The sequence below is a fragment of the Myotis yumanensis genome, unplaced genomic scaffold, assembly GCF_028538775.1.
Source record: "Myotis yumanensis isolate MYYU_CA2020_CCGP unplaced genomic scaffold, mMyoYum1.0.hap1 SCAF_16, whole genome shotgun sequence".
NCBI classification, from domain to species: Eukaryota; Metazoa; Chordata; class Mammalia; order Chiroptera; family Vespertilionidae; genus Myotis; species Myotis yumanensis.
The window spans coordinates 43,667,924-43,686,851 of NW_027223767.1; the positions used below are offsets into that span (position 1 = coordinate 43,667,924).

Here is an 18,928-nt window from a genome sequence, read left to right on the forward strand (position 1 = left end):
AAAAACCCACTTTCCAGAAAGAGGCTTCGCTGCACTTACAGCTGTCAGTCAGTTTCACATTCATTTCAGTGGAGTTTAGACCTTTCTCAAGAGCCGACTTTTAATTAGATTTGAGCACTCCAGCAGGGCAGAGGTGCTCAGAAGGAGGGGACTCAAGTGGGCTCCAGCCAGCCCTTAACGGCCAGCTGGTCCCCGCCCCTGCCCTGCTCCTGGTGCAGGGACAGCAGGCTGCGGGCTTTGTCTCGCCGCAGAGGAGCTTGGAGTCCCCCATCCCAGGGCACCAGTGGCAGCCTCTGGGGGGCCATCCACTGGCTCTTTTGAGCCTTGATTGCCCTGCTGACTACGCTCTTGGCACTGTCTAAAAGGGCCATCCATCCCTCCCCATCAACCCGATACCTTTGCTGGCTCCAAACTTTGCAATCTATTTTCAGATGTAAAACGAGAGGCAGGAGTTAATAATAATAATAAAAAAAATGGACGTGGGTACTAACGGGTCAAGGCCAACTCGAGCCTGAGTAAACCCTCTCCCAACACTGGCGTGAGGCCAGCAGCTCCCCAGCCCTCTCTAATCCCTGGGAGCTGTGCCCAGTGGGGTCCCTGCCCCTGTTCCCAGGCCTCAGCTCTGGGGAGTCACTCAGCCCTGAGTCCTCCCGGGAGCAGGGGGGCAGAGCTGAGCAGCTGCCCAGAGCTTGGCGGGAGGAAGAGCGGGGGAGGGGAAGGTGGGGAGATCCGGCGAGAGGGGAGGCTCCTCGGTCTCCTTCCTTCCTGGTTCCTGCAGCAGCCGGTGCCACTTGGCTCCATGAGGAGGGAGCGGGCGACTTGGAGACGGTGACTCAGAGGCAGAGCTGCGTGCGGGCCAAGGAGCACTGGCGCCCATGGACCCTGCGGTAAGGGGCCGAGTCAGCTGACCTGCCTCCCACCTGCAGCTGGCGGGTCTGCTCAGGGGACCGGCATGGAGGTGGAGACAGGGCACACTCACCTGACTCACCTCGACCCCACACCCTCCAATGACAGAGCCTCTCCCTCCGGCCGCCAGCAGTGCGGGGCCAGGATCCCACATCCCACGGGGCCAGGGAAAGGGCACAGGGACACCCAATCACTGGGAGAGTTTGGGAACTTTCAACGGCTGAATGCGGGCATTTCCCCCCGGGTCAGGCTCTGGCAGCCTGGGCCCCTCTGCCCCCACCTCCCGGCCACCCCTGCCCCAGTCACCCCTGCCCCGGCCACCCCTGCCCTACCTGTCCCTGTTCCCTGTTGCCTCAACTCCGCAGGTGCTTACAGGCTTCACAGAAGATCTGAGCGGTTTCCCCAGCCTCGGGCCAACCTTGCCCCTCCAGTCCCCTCCCCCGTCTCACACACACACAGAGCCTCATGCATTATTGATCTCCCGGTGCAGCCAGGATGGCCTGAGCTGGTGCCAAGGGCGCCAGTGGGCACCGCTGCGGGGACCTGTGCGGACCTCGGCATGCTCTTGGCCAGCTCTTCTCCGCCCCCCACGTCCTCACCATCTCCATCTGCTCGGTCCCCTGCTCTCCGGGTGGGTGGTACTTGTCAGGACCCCCAAGGACTGGGGTGATAGAGAGGGGATGGAGAGGCTTTGGGGGACACTGAGCATCTGGGGTGGGCATCCTAGGGGCTGTTGCAGGGGAGGAGGCACAGGGAACAATGGGGGCTGTCTCGGGCCTCAGTTTCCCCATGCAGAAAATGGGAGCCCAAGAACTAGAGGATATGGGGACCAGTTAGTGGGGAGCTGGGGTGAGGGGCTTGGGGGACTCTGCGTTGGGGAGGAGGCCATGGTGGTGGCGGTGCGGGGTCCTGAAGGGGAGGAGCTGGCTGAGATCTTGCTTGAATAGGCTCTGAACTCCTCTGGCCTTTCCTGGGGCCTCTCCCTCCACTCCTCTGCCTCACTCCGATCCTCCCAAGGAAGCCTTCAGAGAAAGCTCCCAGTGTTTCCTGGAGCCCAGGAATGTGTGCTCAGGGTGGGGCTGGGTGGACTGTTCCTGGTTTTCTCTGGGCACTGCCTGCCTCTCTGCACTATCTCAGTGGCTGCGGGAAGGTGGAGGCAGGGAGACCCACCCGGGGTGGGGGAGGACTGACCAGGAGAGGTGGGACGGGAGCAGAAGCAGGACAGGGTGGCGGTGGAGCAGGCGCTAGCAGGAACCCAGCTAATGAGTCTCTCTCTCTCTCTTGCTTCAAGGGCCCCCTCAGGACAAGGCGACATCCTTCCCCTTCCCCCCGGCTCTGAGTCCTCAGCAGGGAGTGGCCGCTCCTTCTCCATGGACTTCCAAGAGCGGGGTCCCCCCTCGCTGTCCGAGAGCACTCAGTCCGCAAAGTCCAGCAGCGCCCAGCAGGTCTGAGGGCGGGAGGCAGGCAGGGGGTGGGCTTTATTTGGCCCAAAGGGCCCTCACGAGTACCCCTTCCCCCACCCCCCCCCGACTCTGTCCTGGACTGCAGGCCTCTGAGCTGTGGGAGGTGGTGGAGGAGCCTCGGGGCCGGCGAGGTGCAGAGGGTATCATGCCCGAGAGGCAGGAGGGCCACCTGCTCAAGAAGAGGAAGTGGCCCCTGAAGGGCTGGCACAAGGTAGGTTCCAGGGCAGAGGGCAGGGCCAGATTCAGGGCAGCATGGGGGATGCTGGAGGCGGCTGGGCATGCTGTGTGAGTGTGTGTGTGTGTGTGTGTATGTGTGTGTGTGTGCGCGTGCATGTGTGTGTGAAGAAGGGGAAGAAAGATCCGTGCGTGCAGTTGCTCTCTCCCCACACCCTTCCTCTTGGTCACCTGGGTCCTGTTCCTCCTGGGTGACGTCACAGAGATACTTCGTGCTCGAGGACGGGATCCTTCGCTATGCGACCACTCGGCAAGATGTGAGTCAGGACCTGGCCTGGGGTGATGGGGGAATCGGGTTCCAAAATGCCCGGGGCAGGCAGGGGGCTTCCGGACGCCCCAGAGCAGGCCCGAGTCCCAGGCCCACTATTCCTGGGTGTGGGGTCTTGAGCAAGTGTCTTCCCTGGGCCTCAGCTCCCCCCTCTCTAAGACGGGAGAGTGCGATCACCCATGTGTAAGGTCATTGTCATCTTGGCGAGGGCCCTCGGGACAGGGCCTGGCACAAAAGTGCCCAAGAGAGGGGAGCTTGATCCTCCTCCTCCTTGTCCTGTCCTGGTGCTGGGAAGACGGAGCTGAAGGCCAAGCAGCCGGGGCCCTCTATGCCTCAGCCTTGAGGACCCCCGAGAGGGGGCGGGTAGTTTTCCCTGCTCTGTGACTCCCTGGAGCTCAGAATGTGACTTGTGAGTTCTGTGCACAGAAGGACGACAGCGAGGTCCCTGCTGGTACTGTGACTTGGTTATGAGGGTGAACCTGCTGCTTGGTCTCAAGTGGCCTCAGGGACATGATGGCTCTGTGGCCCAGGGGTCTAAAAACATCCCCTTCCCCCCACTACCCTCCCCCCACCCCAGATCACCAAGGGGAAGCTGCATGGCTCCATCGATGTCCGACTGTCTGTCATGTCCATCAACAAAAAGGCCCAGCGCATTGACCTTGACACCGAAGACAACATCTACCACCTCAAGGTGACATCCCTGGGAGCCCGTTGGTGGCTTGGTCCCCAGCCTGGCAGAGGCACTGGGGCCCCCGGGAGAGGGGGACAAGGGCTGAGGGTCCGTCCCTGAGTTTGATAAGAAGGGAGCTCCCATTGTGTCCAATAGCCAATGGCAAACCGCCCCTGCTGGTTGTTGGATGAACAAACAGAGCTCAGAGCTCGGACACTGGGGAAGCTGGGTTCCATCTCCTGCCGGGGGCCTTTGCAGAAGCTGGACATAAAGCGAGAGAGCGTGCTTGCCTGGGGACCAGAGCCCCAACTTCCTGCCCTGGAAAGCACTCCTCCTTTCATGTGTCCCTCCTCCTCCCATCACGTCTGCAGATCAAATCCCAGGACCTGTTCCAGAGCTGGGTAGCCCAGCTGCGTGCCCATCGCCTGGCCCAGCGCCTGGACATGCCCCGCGGCCCGCTGCCCAGCAACTCTCACCGGAAGGTAAGGTGGGCCCTGGGGCAGGAGCCACGGGGATTCAGGTGTGGCGGCCTCAGGGAACAGGGAGACCCAGGGAGGTGGGCACCGTCCTTCCTGACCCTTGACTCGCCCCACAGGTTCCCGGTGCCCAGCTTCCCACAGTGGTCAGTGCCTCAGCTCTACCTGGGGTTGGATCTCGGGAGAAGGTGTTCTCCTGGTTGAGGGGCAGTGATGGCCTAGACCGCTGCTCTCACGGTGAGGGGCCCCTGGCGCCCCGTCTCGGTGGGTAGGGCCCACACTGTCACGTTGACATGGCATCAGCAGTCACAAGAAGGAGAAATGTTAACACGTTATCCTCGTGCCTCAGGGAGCCCCAGTCTGATGGGGGAGACAGCCTCTGCCTCCAAGCTGACTGGGTCTCCTCAGGCCCTGTCCGGGGAGTCCCAGTCCTACAGAGGGTGGTGGGGCTCCTGGCTCATGGGCAGGCAGGACACAGGGCCAGGCCTCATGAGAGAGAAGATGCAGTGCCAATGCGGGGAGTGGGGCTCTAGAATCGGGTTCCTGGAGGGGGGCTGTGAGGTTGGCCCGGGAGAGGGGAGTGCAAACCAAGCAAGGCCCGAGAGAGTGTGAGGCAGCAGAGGGAGGGCGACCGTGGGGATTGGGTGCCGCTTTCCCGGGGAATCCAGGGTGGGGCCAGACCAAGGGTGGGAACTGGGAGCTTCCGTGGGCTCAGGATTCGGGCTCAGGGGGAGGAAGACTCTCAGGATTTCCCTGGCTGCCGGGGGAGGAGGAAGGAAAGCTGGGGGACAGACTCTGGGGTACCCGGGCAGCGTTGGGAGGACTTGCTCATTCATTCTCCCCGCAGAGCTCTCGGAGTGTCAGGGGAAGCTGCAGGAACTACACCGACTCCTCCAGAGCCTGGAGTCCCTGCACCGCATCCCCTCGGCCCCTGTGATCCCCACGCACCAGGTGAGGTCCAGGGAGGGCGGGTGCAGGCTCCTGGGGGGGGGGGCTCCCACCTGCTTGCCGCGTCCATCCCATCACTTCCCGGGACAGGTCCCCAGCCCCCTTACGTCACTGCTGTTTTCAGAGAGGCACGCACCGGCCCCCTTACGCTCTTCCTATGACCAGCTGCCTCGGGGCTGTCGCTCTGTCCCTTTGGAGCGACCCTTCCTCCCGTCTGCCAGGGCGTCGGGCTCCTTTCTCTGGGAGGTCGCTTGTCCCCGTGCCCTCTCCATGGCCCCCTGCCTCTCTCCCGGCTCGATGGCTGCTGCCCCTGCTCCCCCCCCCTGAGAGGGAACCTCCCTCACGTTGACTTGCTAGGCCTCGGTGACGACGGAGAGACCCAAGAAGGGCAAACGGACCAGCCGCATGTGGTGCACACAGAGCTTCGCCAAGGACGACACCATCGGGCGGGTGAGGGGGGTGTAGACCCCAGTTCCCGGGGTGGGACACTCCGAAGGATGCCACCCCCTTCAGCCCCTCTCCTTCCCCCCAGGTGGGTCGTCTCCACGGCTCTGTTCCCAACCTATCCCGGTACCTGGAGTCCCGGGACCACTCAGGACCCCGGGGGCTGCCACCCCCAGACTATGCCCACCTGCAGCGCAGTTTCTGGGCCCTGGCCCAAAAGGGTGAGTGTGCGCTGGCGGGTGGTGGGAGCAGGGGGCGAGGAGGAGGCGCTGACGGCCTACCCCTGCCCTCGCAGTGCACAGCTCCCTCAGCAGTGTCCTGGCCGCCCTCACCGCCGAACGGGACCACCTGAGGGATCTGCACCAGGGCTCCGAGCTGTCCAGAATGGGGGTGAGGCTTGGGGACAGGGTGGCCGGTGGGGGGAGGGGGTCGAGACTGAGGTCTGCAGGCCTGGGGGTGGTCAGAGATCTGGGCCTGGAGGGTGCGAGGCAGAGTCCGTATCCTCCTGGGACCCTGTCTCCTCACCCTCTCCCTGCAGCTCTCCGAGGCCTCCGCTGGCCCGAGGCGCCTCCATTCACTGTCCATCTCCTCGGACACCACGGCGGACTCCTTTAGCTCCCTCAACCCCGAGGAGGTAGGAGCCGGGTGGCCGATGGGGACCGTTCCTCCTGGGCCCTCTGTTCTAGCAGGATGAAGGCACCGTTGGATTTCAGACCTGCCACGGCCCAGAAATCCTAGCTCCCACCTTTCACGTAAAACACTGGCAGCAGCCACCTCTTGGTCATTACTTAACAGTGTGCAGAATGCTTTCATTTAATTCAGAGGCCTGTGAGGCGGTGATTCCTTCCCTCAAGGCGTAGATGAGGAAACTGAGGCTCAAAGAGTCCCATGGAGGGGCCCACGCTCTCCCCCTTGTGGACCAGTGAGCTGGGAGTTAGGCGTTCCGAGCCAAGACTCCGGGGGCCTCCATGGGTTTGAATTTGGCTCCTCCACCTGCCAACTTTGTGACCCGGAGCCTCAGTGTTATAGTCTGTAAAGTGGGGGTAATAAGGACACTTAACCTCAGAGGGTGCGTGTCAGGACTGATGGAGTTCATACACACAAAGGCCTGGAGCCGGGCTCAGAGCCGGTGCCCAGGAAGCGTGAACAGTTATTGTGGGACCCGTGTCTCCTTACCCCCAGGCTGGGGTTCACTCCACTACGCTCGCCCCGTCTTCTCCTGCTCGACAGGTTTCACACTCAGTCCCGGTTATGCTCCCTCCGAGGGGAGCTGGTAGGCTGGGGGGCCCTGCCTGCCTCTCCCGGCCCCGCTGACCTCCGTCTGCTCCCACAGCAAGAAGCTCTGTACATGAAGGGGCGAGAGCTGACGCCCCAGCTGTCCCAGAGCAGCGTCCTGTCCCTCGCGGATTCCCACACGGAGTTCTTCGATGCCTGCGAGGTGCTTCTCTCCGCCAGCTCTTCTGAGAACGAGGTGAGGGAGGCGGAAGCTGGCAGGCAGAGCTGGGGGCCCTGCGGGTATAGGGGTGGGATGCAGAGACAATAGAACCTACGGAGTCCCAGTCCTTTCTGCTATTCTGGGAACACGGACAGCCCTGATAGGTTTGAGTGGCCCTGATCACAGATCTCTGCTGGGGACCTTCGTCCAGTTTGACGCACTTTATCCCCATTGGGTTCCCCTGAAATTGCTGCCTCAGCTCCACCCCAGCCATCTTCTTGTGACCCCATTTCAGACCCGGGGCTCCCTTGACCCCCACCCTACACCCTCGAATCTTAGTGATCCCAGTTTCCATTCCCTTTGTGTCTTGCCAAGTCCCTGAGTTTCTCCCCCCCTCCCCCCCAACCCCTGTCCCCCCACAGCCTCCTCCCCCACTCATACGGCCAGGCCCTCCCTCAGGTATGCCAGGCCTTCGGGGCAGTGTCTTAGGGCTCATACCTCCCCAAATATATTCTCTTCCCCTTCCCACCAAAGGGCTAGCTGGGCAGAGTCTTGCCAGGCCCTGGGCACTGCCCAGCTGCCCGGGGGAGGCCCAGTCTGCCCGGCCTGTCATCTGTCCCGGCCCAGGGCTCAGAGGAGGAGGAGTCGAGCGTCAGTGAAATCACCACCAGCCTGTCCGAGGAGGTGCTGGACCTCAGGGGAGCTGAGCGCTATCAGAAAGGTGCCCGCCAGGGGTTTGGGCAGGGAGGGGCGGAGGTGGCCACAGCCCAGGCCCCTCGGGGAGGCAGTCCCTTGTGGTGACTGGTGTCTTTGGGTGCTGACTCCAGAGGTGACCCAGGAGGTGAGGAAGGCTAAGCCGTAAGCTCTGGAATGTTCCAGGAGTGGCTCCAGAGGTGGGACGGGCTCCGGTCTGGGGCGAGTCTCCGTTCTAGTTTTCTGAAAAGGGCCAGGTAGGGCCTGTAGAGACGGAGAAGACCCCACGTTGCCACTTCTCAGCAGTGAGGCTTTGGACTTGCTGGAGCCTGTGTCCTCATCTGTAAAATGGGCTGAATAGTCTACATCCTGACGTCAGCTTCTACGTTTATGAAAGGAACAGAAGGCAGGGGTGGGGACTCGGAAAGGGTTTCTGGGGTACAGGGTCCCCCCAGAGCATGTCAAGAATTAGATCCTGCATCGACCTGCGGACAGAGGGGTCCCAGGGGGGCGCATGCCTGGATTGTGGACTCGATCCCCGGTGGGGGAGCGTGCGGGAGGCGGCTGATTGATGATTCTCATCATTGGTGTTTCTATTACCCTCTCCCTTCCTCTCTGAAATTAATAAAAATACATTAAAAAAATAAAAATAAAATAATTAGATTCCCAGCCACCTTGCCCCCTTAGTGAGTCCAGGCTGGGACTTGGGGTGGGAGGCAGTGGGCTGTGGGCCGGGCTATGGGCCTGCCGTGTCTGGGTGCCAGCGAGTGACATGGCTGGGATGGGCCCCAGGGGTGTGTGTTCCAGGGAGAGCTCTGGGGCCGCCCCGTCGCCGCTGCCTGCCGGCGGCCAGTGGGCCTGGGGTCGACGTGAGCCTGTGGAACATTCTGCGTAACAACATCGGCAAGGACCTGTCCAAGGTGTCGATGCCCGTGCAGCTCAATGAGCCGCTCAACACTCTGCAGCGGCTCTGTGAGGAGCTCGAGTACAGCAGCCTCCTGGACCAGGCCAGCCGCATCGCCGACCCCTGCGAGCGCATGGTACCCCCACCCGCCCCTGGCCCCGCCAGGCTGCCTCTTCCCCACCCCGCGGGCCCCTGCCTCCCAGAAACCCTGGCTGCGCTGTCCTCTTGCTGCCGAAGCTCCACCCCAGGCCCCCAGCCCTTGCTCGGATCCCCCCACCCCAGTGGCGTCCTCCCCGCCCGTCCCCCTGCAGGTGTACATCGCAGCCTTTGCCGTCTCTGCCTACTCCTCCACGTACCACCGCGCAGGCTGCAAGCCCTTCAACCCCGTCCTGGGGGAGACCTACGAGTGTGAGCGGCCTGACCGAGGCTTCCGCTTCATCAGTGAGCAGGTGTGAGCCCCTGGAGAAGGGGGCTGTCCTCACGGGGGGTCGGGGCCGGGAAGCACCTGAGCTTCAGAGAGGCCAGGGCCTGGGAGAGGGCACGGGCAGTGGGCTCGGTGCCAGCCACTGGGCCACATGATGGCGGCACAGAGGGCTCTCCTCGAAGGAGCCCCCTCTGAGTGTGGGAGACGGACTGAATCAAGGGGCTACTGTGCCACACTCTAGAGCTGGGATCAGGGGAGCTCACAGGTTACTCAGCACCCCTGCCTGGGAAGGCAGGCTCTAGGGCAGGGGTGGGGAACGTCCGGCCCGAGGGAGGTATAAGGCCCGCAAAATCATTTGGTCTGGCCCTGCCAAGGCAACCACAGGTGGGACTTGAAATTCAATAAATCTAGGAGCTTTTTTCACAGCAACATACAGTGGGGCCTTGACTTACGAGTGTCCCGACTAACGAGTTTTTCGAGATATGAGCCGTCTCTCGGCCGATTTTTTGCTTTGAGTTGCGAGCTAAAATTCGGGTTACGAGCCAGCTTCAGATACCCCACCGCTAGTTGGCGCTGCGAACGTCACAGTGAACGCCACAACATCAGCCCAGCATCACGTTTCTCGCTCGTTCACTTTTGATTTGACATACGAGTAATTTGAGTTACGAGCTCCGTCACGGAACGAATTAAACTCGTAAGTCAAGGCCCCACTGTAATTTATATTAAGTGAGTTATATTAAGCAAGTGATGTTAGAAATATCCAAACGGCCTTTGGCAGAAAAAACGTTCCCCACCCCGACTCTAGGGGGTGATCTTGAGCTACGTCTTGAAGGATGAATTGGAGTTCACCAGGAGTACGCAGGCGTGGGTAGGACGGGATGTTCCAGACAGTAGAGAAACGGATGGAGCACGTTTAGGAGGCGTTAGGGACGGGGCTGGGAGACAAGGCGGGCCAGACCCAAGGAGCCCTGTAGGTGGTGAAGGTAGGGAGGGGTTGGTTGTTTCTAAGTCCTGAAGGCTATGGGGAGGATTTTAAGTGGTAGAGAGACGTGCTCAGAATTACGCTTTGTCAAGAGCATCCAGGCAGAGGTGTACGGTCAGAGCAGCCATTAGGAGGGCATTTCGGCCCTTTCCCTGGAGCTGATGAGGACCTGCACTTAGGCCGTTGCAGCTGGACTGGGTGGCCGGGGTGGGGGGGTTAAGAGCTATTTATGTCTTGCCCTTGACAGGACTCAGCGGTCAACAGGATGTTCTTACGCATGGGGAGCAGGGAAGGCGGCTGATGAGAGGGAGAAGTCTGAGGGGGTCTGGTCTGGAATTCGGATTGGGCATTTGGTGTGTGTGTGTGTGTGTGTGTGTGTGTGTGTGTGTGTGGCGTTGCCAGTTAGCGAGATGGAGTGTATGGGAGGGAGGTAACTGAATTAGGGAGACTCCTGTCCACGGGGCTTGACTTCGAAGGGGAGACGTCCCGTAGGCCCTGGGGCATCTGGGCTTGGAGGTCCTCAGAAAAGTCACCCCTTAGATGGCAGGCGAAGTCCCCGACTGCTGACAGAAAGGGTCTGGGAGTGGGGGGGGGGGAGGGGAGAGGAGCCCTGAGGTGCAGGGAGATGGGGAGAAGAGGGTGGGGCCACTGGACTTGGGGGGTGTCATTAGCTTCCTGGTGAGGGAGATAGACACAGGTTGGGGGTGCAGCTGGGTTACAGTGAGTGTAAAGTGGAAGTAAAAGAGAGAGAGAGAGAAGTGCAGGCTTATTTCAAAAACATTTTACCATGAAGGAAAAGAGGAAGGAAAGACGGTGGCAGCCAGAGCGGGAGATAAAGGGTTGCGGCAATTTTGTGTGTTTGTTTAGATTTTAAGTGTTTTTGAAAACATGGTGACGAGCTCCCACAGCCCAGCCGTGTGTCCAGCAGAAAGTGACCCCCGCCTCGGCCCTCCGCGGGGCAGCTGCGGCCCGCGCTTGCTTTCCGCCGGCGCGAGCAAAGATGCGCCTGACTAGAGAGGCCAGGTTTACTTTTGCTTCAGGTGGAAGAAATAGGACATATTTCTATTCAGAGAGAAAGAGAGATATAGCGGGAAAGACTGCAGTGCAGAGAGAGGGGCGATGGGAGGCGTGGGGGGCCCGCAGGAAGGGGCGGGAGGCAGCGTGAGGAGGAGAGGGGCCCTGGCCTGGCAGAGGGTCGGGGCGGGAGCCCGTAAATTGGTGGAAGGAGTCGCCTGCTGTGTTCTCCCTCTGATTATGGGGTGAATGTGGCTTGAAGGGGAGGCTTGGGTGGAGGCCCTCAGAGGACTGGGTGATGCTGAGGTCCCCGGTGCAGATGCGCTGTAGGATTTGAGGTTGCTCAGCATGTGCTGTGTGACACACAGGGGTGGGGTCTAGAGAGCAGGGAGCCGGGCAGCACCGAGGAGTCTGCAGGTGCTGGGAGTTGTGGCCGCAGGTGGTCAGGTGAGAGGCCTGGGAGGGTGGGGGAGTCGCAGCTGCGTGGGAAGGAGGGGAAGCCCTGGCTGACAGGCCACGACAGAGCAGAGCGGCCGGGAGTCTTGGCAGGAGCTCCAGGTGACAGCGATGAGCAGAGAGGCAGGACAGCAGGCTGGGGATACCGGAGTCCAAGGGTCCAGGTGTGGGCACAGGTCAGGGTTCTCCAGGTAGTGTGGAGGCTGCAGGATGACATCAGCGCTGGGGAGAAGGGGAGGGAAGGGGTCCTCCTGGGAGGGTTGGCTGTCAGCAGGGCACCATGGAGTCCCCACCTGTCCCTGCGAGAGAACTTTATAGGCCTCAGCAGGGGTTCTGGAGGGCACCATAGACAGGGTGGTGAGAGGACTCCAGCAGGGAGCGAGGGAGAAGGGACAACATAGCTTCGTGGACGAAGAGAAAATGATGGAATTTGGGTGGTGGCCAAGGGTCACAGGGAAAGAGACCTGGAACTAACTGCTCTTCTGGTTCACAGGGGAATGGGGGGTGGGGGGGGAGGGACTTTCGGGGGCCTCAAGGGCAGCCTCAAGAGAACTCCTTGCTCCCCAAGGTCTCCCACCACCCCCCCATCTCGGCGTGCCATGCGGAGTCTGAGAACTTCGTTTTCTGGCAAGGTGAGGAGGGGGCATGGGAGGGTGGACCTGGGGGGGAGGGTGCAGGGCGGATGGGGGAGGGGCTGGGACACTCTGGTCTTCTCATTGCTGTCCCTCTCCCTCCCCAACCCAACTCCAGACATGAAGTGGAAGAACAAGTTCTGGGGGAAATCCCTGGAGATTGTGCCTGTGGGGACAGTGAACGTGAGTCTGCCCAGGTGAGTGTTCCCAGCGCTGGGCAGCCAGGCGCAGCCACAGGCCATCCTCCGCCCGCTGGAGAGAAAGGTCTGGCCTGCAGCTGCCTGGGGTGGGCCAGTGACTGTGCATTTTGCCCCTGTATTTGCAGCAGTTTCCAATAGAGAAAGGGGAGGCAGCTTAGCTCGGGAGAGCTGGGAGGGCTTATCGCCGTCATCTGATGCAGTGGCTTTCACACTTTTTTGACCATGACTCACAGTAAGAAATGCATTGGAGACTTCAAGCCAGAACACACACATGCACACACGCATGTACACACACACACACACACACCTAAATGATCTCAGAACTGGTCACAAACCACATTTGAAACATCCTCATCCAGCTCATTTTACAGGTGGGGCCTGCAGCCAGGAGTCAGCCTGTGGGGAGCGGGAGGGAGGGCCTGAGCTTCGGGGTCAGAAGTTCTGGCTGAGAGCCCTGGTTCTCCACTTAGTGGCAAAACGGACTTGACGCCTCTGCGCCTCGAGCTCCCTCTTCTATAAAGAAAGAGCAGCCTGGCAGGAAGTCCCGGTTCGATTCCCGGTCGGGGCACATGTCCGGGCTGCGGGCTTGGTCTGTTTCTATCTCTCCCTCTCCCTTCCTCTCTGAAATAATATATATATTTAAATAAAGTAAGAGTAATGAGTAACTGATAGAAGTGGGAGGTAAACAGGGTAATAGAACAGAGCCACCACTGTCCCTGGCATCCAAGGGCACAGCCTGTGTCTTTTTTTAAAAATCTCTATGACCAAGCATGTCGAACTCACGGCGGGGGGGCGGGGGGGGTCACATGCCTCGTTTTGTGGCCCACTGGCCGCGAGTTTGACAAGCTTGACTTAGGCACAAGCTTAATGAGTGGAGATGTGCTAGTTGAATATTTTCTGGGAAGGCCGCTCTGCTTTGTAAGTAAGTCACCCTTCACGGCAGAGTCAGAGCCAGGACCCCAGGGTTTCTCTCACAGACCCATGTGACCTGCCCCCAAAGAGCCGGGGCGCCGGCTCAGAGCCGGCCCGCTGCCCTCCCGTGCTCCGTCTCCCTCAGGTTTGGGGACCACTTTGAGTGGAACAAGGTGACGTCCTGCATTCACAACATCCTGAGTGGCCAGCGCTGGATCGAGCACTATGGGGAGGTCCTCATCCGGAACACGAAGGACAGCTCCTGTCACTGCAAGATCACCTTCTGCAAGGTGGGCATGCGCCCCTGCCCCTCCGGGCTGCCCCCCGCCCCCCTCGGCTCACTCTGGGGGAAGCGAAGGGAACCCCTCCCTAAGCCACCTGCCCCCACCCCACCCCACCCAGGCCAAGTACTGGAGCTCCAACATCCACGAGGTGCAGGGCGCCGTGTTCAGCCGGAGCGGCCGCGTCCTCCACCGGCTCTTTGGCAAGTGGAACGAGGGGCTGTACCGGGGCCCCCTGCCTGGTGGTCAGTGCATCTGGAAACCCAGTAAGTGGGGTGATGGGGGAGGACTGGGCAGGGTGAGGGCAGCTATGGAAGTCCACCTGCCCCAGCCCCTGCCTTCCCCCCAGACTCCATGCCCCCAGACCATGAGCGAAACTTCGGCTTCACCCAGTTTGCCTTGGAGCTGAATGAGCTGACGGCAGAGCTGAGACGGTCGCTGCCTTCCACCGACACTCGGCTCCGGCCCGACCAGAGGTCAGTGCAGACAGGCTCCTCCCTCCCCCAAGTGGGTCTCCAAGTGGAGCTGGGGCTGCGTCCTTCCCGCCCTCCGCTGCCTCAGGGCCTCGGGTTTGGGGGCCCGGAGGGGACCGGTCCACTGATGGCGGTCTGGACGCTCAGGTACCTGGAGGAGGGGAACATCCAGGCCGCCGAGGCCCAGAAGAGGAGGATCGAGCAGCTTCAGCGAGACAGACGCAGGGTGATGGAGGAGAACAATATCGTCCACCAGGCTCGCTTCTTCAGGTCCTGGGCCCTCGCCCTGCGGTCGTGGCTCCCCTGTCCTCCCCTCTGGCCCCTTCCCGCTTTGAGAGGGGCCGCATTGGGAGGCAGCGTCTCCAGCCGGCCTTCCTCCTGGATGGTCACTCTTCTCTTTCCATGGCTCTCTTCCCCCAGGCGGCAGACAGATGGCAGCGGAAAGGAGTGGTGGGTGACGAACAACACGTACTGGCGGCTGCGGGCCGAGCCGGGCTATGGGAACCTCGACGGGGCTGTGCTCTGGTAGCCCCGGCCCTGGGGGCGGGAGGCTCCTCCTCCTCCCTCCTGCCTCCATTCCCACCACGGACACACGGGCAAGGCCACCCCCCCACCGCCCCCCCCCCCGCTCTGGCCCGCTCCCCTCTGCCGGCCAGAGGGGCTGCCTCTCAGCCGTCGCCCAGCCCCAGCCCGTGTTTGGGTGAGAACAGGGTTCGTGCTTCCCCAGGCTCGTTGCCCCCATAACCGGCATGTAAGACGCTTCTTGCTCTGTCACCCCCTTTCTTCCCTGTTGGGGGACTTGGGGGAGACTCTAGGCTCTCCAGGATCTTTCCCCTGTTTCAGCGCCTTCCTAGGACACAGGGGACCCCTGGATGCTCCCCAGGCCTTCTATGCCCAGGGCTCTGGCCCCAGCTGTGTGGTTGGGGTGAGTGAAGGAGAGGACACACCTGACATTTTCTCCCACCCCGTCCCTCCCAAGCCCCCCTCCATCATCTCCCGTGCCCTGGCCCCGCGACTCCCCTTGCTCGGTCCCTTGCCATCTCTCTCCTCCTGGATCCCCTTCTCCCAGACTGCAAAACACCTGCCGCTCCCAGCTCTCTCCGCCCTGATCTCAAGTGGTTTCCTTCAGGATTCCTCCCACCCCCAGCCAGACGGGGCCTCTCCAAGGGGCGGGAGCAGACTGAGCAGGCAGGGCTCCCCGCTCCAAGCCACCCGGTGTGAGTGAGTGTGTGAGGGTGTGCGTGAGTGTGTGAGTGTGTGTGCGTGTGTGCGTGTGCCCGAGAACTGCTTGCAGGCGAGCAGGATCCCGATGCGGCCCGGACCTGGGCGTCCGCCACTGTCGCTGCTCATTTCCACACAATCTGCCTCTCACCAAGGTGAACTGCTGCATTCCAAGCTCAATAAAGACTGTCCCAAACTTTGGCCTGTGACCATTCACTTAAACACACGCTCCAGCTCAGCAGGGGCCCACAGCTACCCACTCACCTGGGCTGGAAGGTGGATGTTGTCTTTTTTTTTTAAACTTTTTATTTGCATATTAAAATAATTGTGCATTCCAAAAATTAAAATCATTTGGAAAAAAAATGGCACTCTGGTTAAACTGCATTTTACAGCCCGCAGGACCCCTTGGACCAGCTTGGTTTTAACTCTAGATTTCACCCTCGTCCCACCCAGCTCATTCCTTCACCAACATGCAAGTTGTCCCCCTTCCCAGCCAGCCAGCCAGGCAGATGGAGCGGACTTCCTTGTCAGTAGTTCTGATGTGAAAAGGGGCAGCACAGTCACTTAAACTGATCCAACCTCTTTGCATCTTACAGAGTTAAACAGCTAAAAGAAGTAAAATAAGGCAATGCTGGTGGAATGTACAGTGCATACTGGCAGCGCGTGCCTCATTACGATTCGCCTGTTTGCTCCTGTTGAATTGGTTTTTTTTTATTGATTTTTTTACAGAGAGGAAGGAAGAGGGATAGAGAATTAGAAACATCAGAGAGAGAGAAACCTCAATCAGCTGCCTCCTGCACACCCCTACTGGGGATGTGCCCACAACCAAGGTACATGCCCTGATCGGAATCGAACCTGGGACCCTTCAGTCCGCAGGCCGATGCTCTATCCACCGAGCCAAACCAGTTAGGGCTGAATCGTTTCTTTGGAAGGCAGTGGATTTTTCTCTTGCATTTCTGTCTTCTTCAATTTCGACTTATCGAATTTCTCCATCTCAGCCATATCGGGTTTGTCAGACATGGTTGCAGAGGACGCCGGGCGAGGTGCGCGAACGAGAGGGCAATCTGCTCAGGGACCGCCGCCGAGTCAGAGGTTGTCTCTTTCCCTGAATCCTCACAGCCTGCGTGTACTGCTTCTGTCTCTAGGCCAGTGGTTCTCAACCTTGGCTGCACATTAGAATCACCTGGGAATCTTTTTAAAATCCTGATTTCTGGCCTCCTCCTCCGGAAATTGTTTCTTTGTTATGGGGTGAGGCCACAACATTAGTAACAAACAGAATTTCCAGAGGAAGCCCAGAAATCAGGATTTTTAAAAAGATTCCCAGGTAATTCTAATGTGCAGCCAAGGTTGAGAACCACGGCTCTAGGCTGTCCCTGACCTGCCTGGAGGTTACTATTGCAGTAGCCTCGGAGCCCCGGACACCCCCATTGCAATGCTGGCTTTCAGGGTGAGGTTGTTTTTAAAAAAAATATTTTTATTGATTTCAGAAAGGAAGGGAGAGGGAGAGATAGAAACATGAATGATGAGAATCATCAATCGGCTGCCTCCTGCACATCTCCTACTGGGGGTCAAGCCCACAACCTAGGCACGTGCCCTTGACTGGCATCGAACCCGGGACCCTTCAGTCCGCAGGCCGATGCTCTATCTACTGAGTCAAACCAGCTAGGGCTCAGGGTGAGATTTTAAAAGAGAAAAATGATACCTTGTACTGCTTCAAACATATCTATTGCTTTGGAATGCCTAAAGGTGTTGCGGCCAAAGGTAAACAGTGGGGGGGAGGGGGTGGTGGTGGTGAAAGGATTAAGGAAAGACAGATAAGAGAATGAAAGCTGGGTCTCGGTGGGACACTGCTCCTTGATGAGGAGACAGCACCAGCGCCCACAAGCCATGTCTTTATTTTATAGCAGATGCCACGAGGCAAAGTACGGGCGTGATCACGTTGTTTACAGCATTCTCGTGAGTTCCAACCTCACTTAACTACATGCACCTGAACTGTATCACATGGCACGTGGTTACGTGTTTGGACCACAGGTTCAAGCTTACAACCACAGCTGTTGGCTATGATTGTGCTGGGACTTGCACGTGGCAATGAGAGGACCCTGTCCTTTCATTAGTCCAAGGCTTGATCCTGGCCAAAACACCGTAACCGCACCCCATATAAAGGAAAAGTCAAAACTCAACCAGCAGAAAACTCTGGTCCCTGTCGCCCTCTGGCATAGAGTGCTCACCCCCACACCCCGCATCCTGGGTCAGGTCTGGGCCTCCACCTCCACCCCCCAGATCCGTGTGTGTTTAAGGAGAGGTGGGAGGGACGAGGAGAAGGGACTGGCGAACAGGGCAAGCTGCGGTTTCTCCCACTCCCCCACCACCTAGGCTGAGCCCAGCCGCTATTTCAAAACTATGTGGTCTTGGTCAAGTGCTTTCTCTCTCTGTTCAGACTCTTGGTTCCTACATCCGGCCTCTGTTGTATCTTAGAGGAGACTAAGGGGAGGGGCCCAGGCTCCTGAATTCATTAGTTGTCTCAGCCCCGGACCCCACCCCACCCCACGGCAGCAGCAGGCCCCAGGCCCTGCTCTGGGTTGATGATATCCTAAGAGCAAGCTGAGCTTTCTCTGGGGTTTGGCAAGAACAGAGGGGACTCCTGAGTTACCAGGTCCTTCTAATCCTAGTTCTTTTTTTTAAATATTTTTTATTGATTTTTTACAGAGAGGAAGGGAGAGGGATAGAGAGTTAGAAACATCAATGAGAGAGAATCATCGATCAGCTGCCTCCTGCACACTCCCTACTGGGGATGTGCCTGCAACCAAGGTACATGCCCTGGACTGGAATCGAACCTGGGACCCTTGAGTCTGCAGGCCGACGCTCTATCCACTGAGCCAAACTGGCCAGGGCCCTAGTTTTCTTCCCTTTCCCCAACCCTGGGGTGGGGTACAGGGCCATATTTCCACAGTTTCCAGAGTGTTAAAGTCAGAACCTATGCCGCACCAGCACGGCCCAGGGTGACCCTGAGAGGGAGGCGGTGAAGGATTGAGAAAAGACAGACAAGAGAAGAAAGCTGGGTCTAGGGTGGGACGCTGCCCTCTCTGATGGAGAGACAGCACCATGGACTCCAAGCCATCTCTATTTTATAGCCAGATTCCACGAGGCAAAGTAAGGGCGTGGTTACAACATTCTCGTGGGTTTCGATCCTACTCAACTACATGCACCTGAACTCTATCAAGCCCACATCACTCAGGCACGTGGGGCCACGTGTTCAGACCATAGGTTCAAGCTCACGACCATAGCTGTTGGCTATCATTGTGCTGGGAGGGCTCTGCCCTCCAAGCTGGGACTTGCACGTGGCCATGAGAGGACTGTGCCTTCTCATTAGTCCGAGGCTTGAACCTGTCCAAACGCTGTAGCCGCTCCCCACAAAACCCAACACACTTGCCCTGACACCACGTACCAGAAATAACCCCAACCCATCCCAGCAAAGCCAGAGCCTGCACATTCAGGATCTTTTTTAGAAAAAAGGTTCTCAGCCTTCCTCCACTCCCCCCCCGCCCCCCCCCCCCCGCCCCCCCCGCCCCCCGCAACTTCTTTCCACTCAGAGCAACACACAGCCTGACCCACCAGCCTGGGTTCAACTTCCATGTATTTTAAGAATTAGGGTTTCAAGTAGACAGAATTGCACAGTTCTTTTTCAAACAGCGATGGGAGACTAGCAACACCTCTGCCCACAGGAGCCAAGCCCTCTGTGGCTTGTGCCTTCTAGACCAGCATCGTCTCCCAGCCCGGGCGCCAACTCAACAGCGGGAAATGGTCAGATTGGTTTTGCTCTTGCTGGGGCCCAGCTGTGAGGGGCTTTCCTGCTGGAGGGCCGATGACTTCTTAGAAACCCTCCCACCTGGTC

General features: G+C 59.4%; 1 protein-coding gene across 1 annotated transcript; it reads left to right on the forward strand.

The window, feature by feature from the left end:
* The first annotated feature begins 744 nt into the window (after positions 1–744).
* Positions 745–15,232, forward strand: OSBPL7 (oxysterol binding protein like 7). Its single transcript, XM_070393314.1, has 23 exons — positions 745–887; positions 2,198–2,351; positions 2,455–2,580; positions 2,807–2,860; positions 3,449–3,562; positions 3,913–4,023; positions 4,137–4,254; positions 4,865–4,968; positions 5,323–5,415; positions 5,498–5,630; positions 5,705–5,799; positions 5,948–6,043; positions 6,743–6,880; positions 7,472–7,565; positions 8,330–8,577; positions 8,753–8,890; positions 11,886–11,949; positions 12,068–12,146; positions 13,207–13,351; positions 13,464–13,608; positions 13,692–13,818; positions 13,963–14,085; positions 14,236–15,232. The coding sequence occupies exons 2-23, from the start codon at positions 2,277–2,279 to the stop codon at positions 14,342–14,344; spliced, it is 2,529 nt and encodes an 842-aa protein (XP_070249415.1). The 5' UTR covers positions 745–887; positions 2,198–2,276; the 3' UTR covers positions 14,345–15,232.
* The last annotated feature ends 3,696 nt before the right edge of the window (positions 15,233–18,928 follow it).

Coding starts and splice junctions, on each gene's coding strand:
- OSBPL7 (XM_070393314.1), top strand. CDS start 2,277: ATGGACTTCCAAGAGCGGGGTCCCCCCTCGCTGTCCGAGAGCACTCAG. Junction 8,578..8,752: donor CCGACCCCTGCGAGCGCATG/GTACCCCCACCC, acceptor GTCCCCCTGCAG/GTGTACATCGCAGCCTTTGC. Junction 12,147..13,206: donor GTGAACGTGAGTCTGCCCAG/GTGAGTGTTCCC, acceptor CGTCTCCCTCAG/GTTTGGGGACCACTTTGAGT.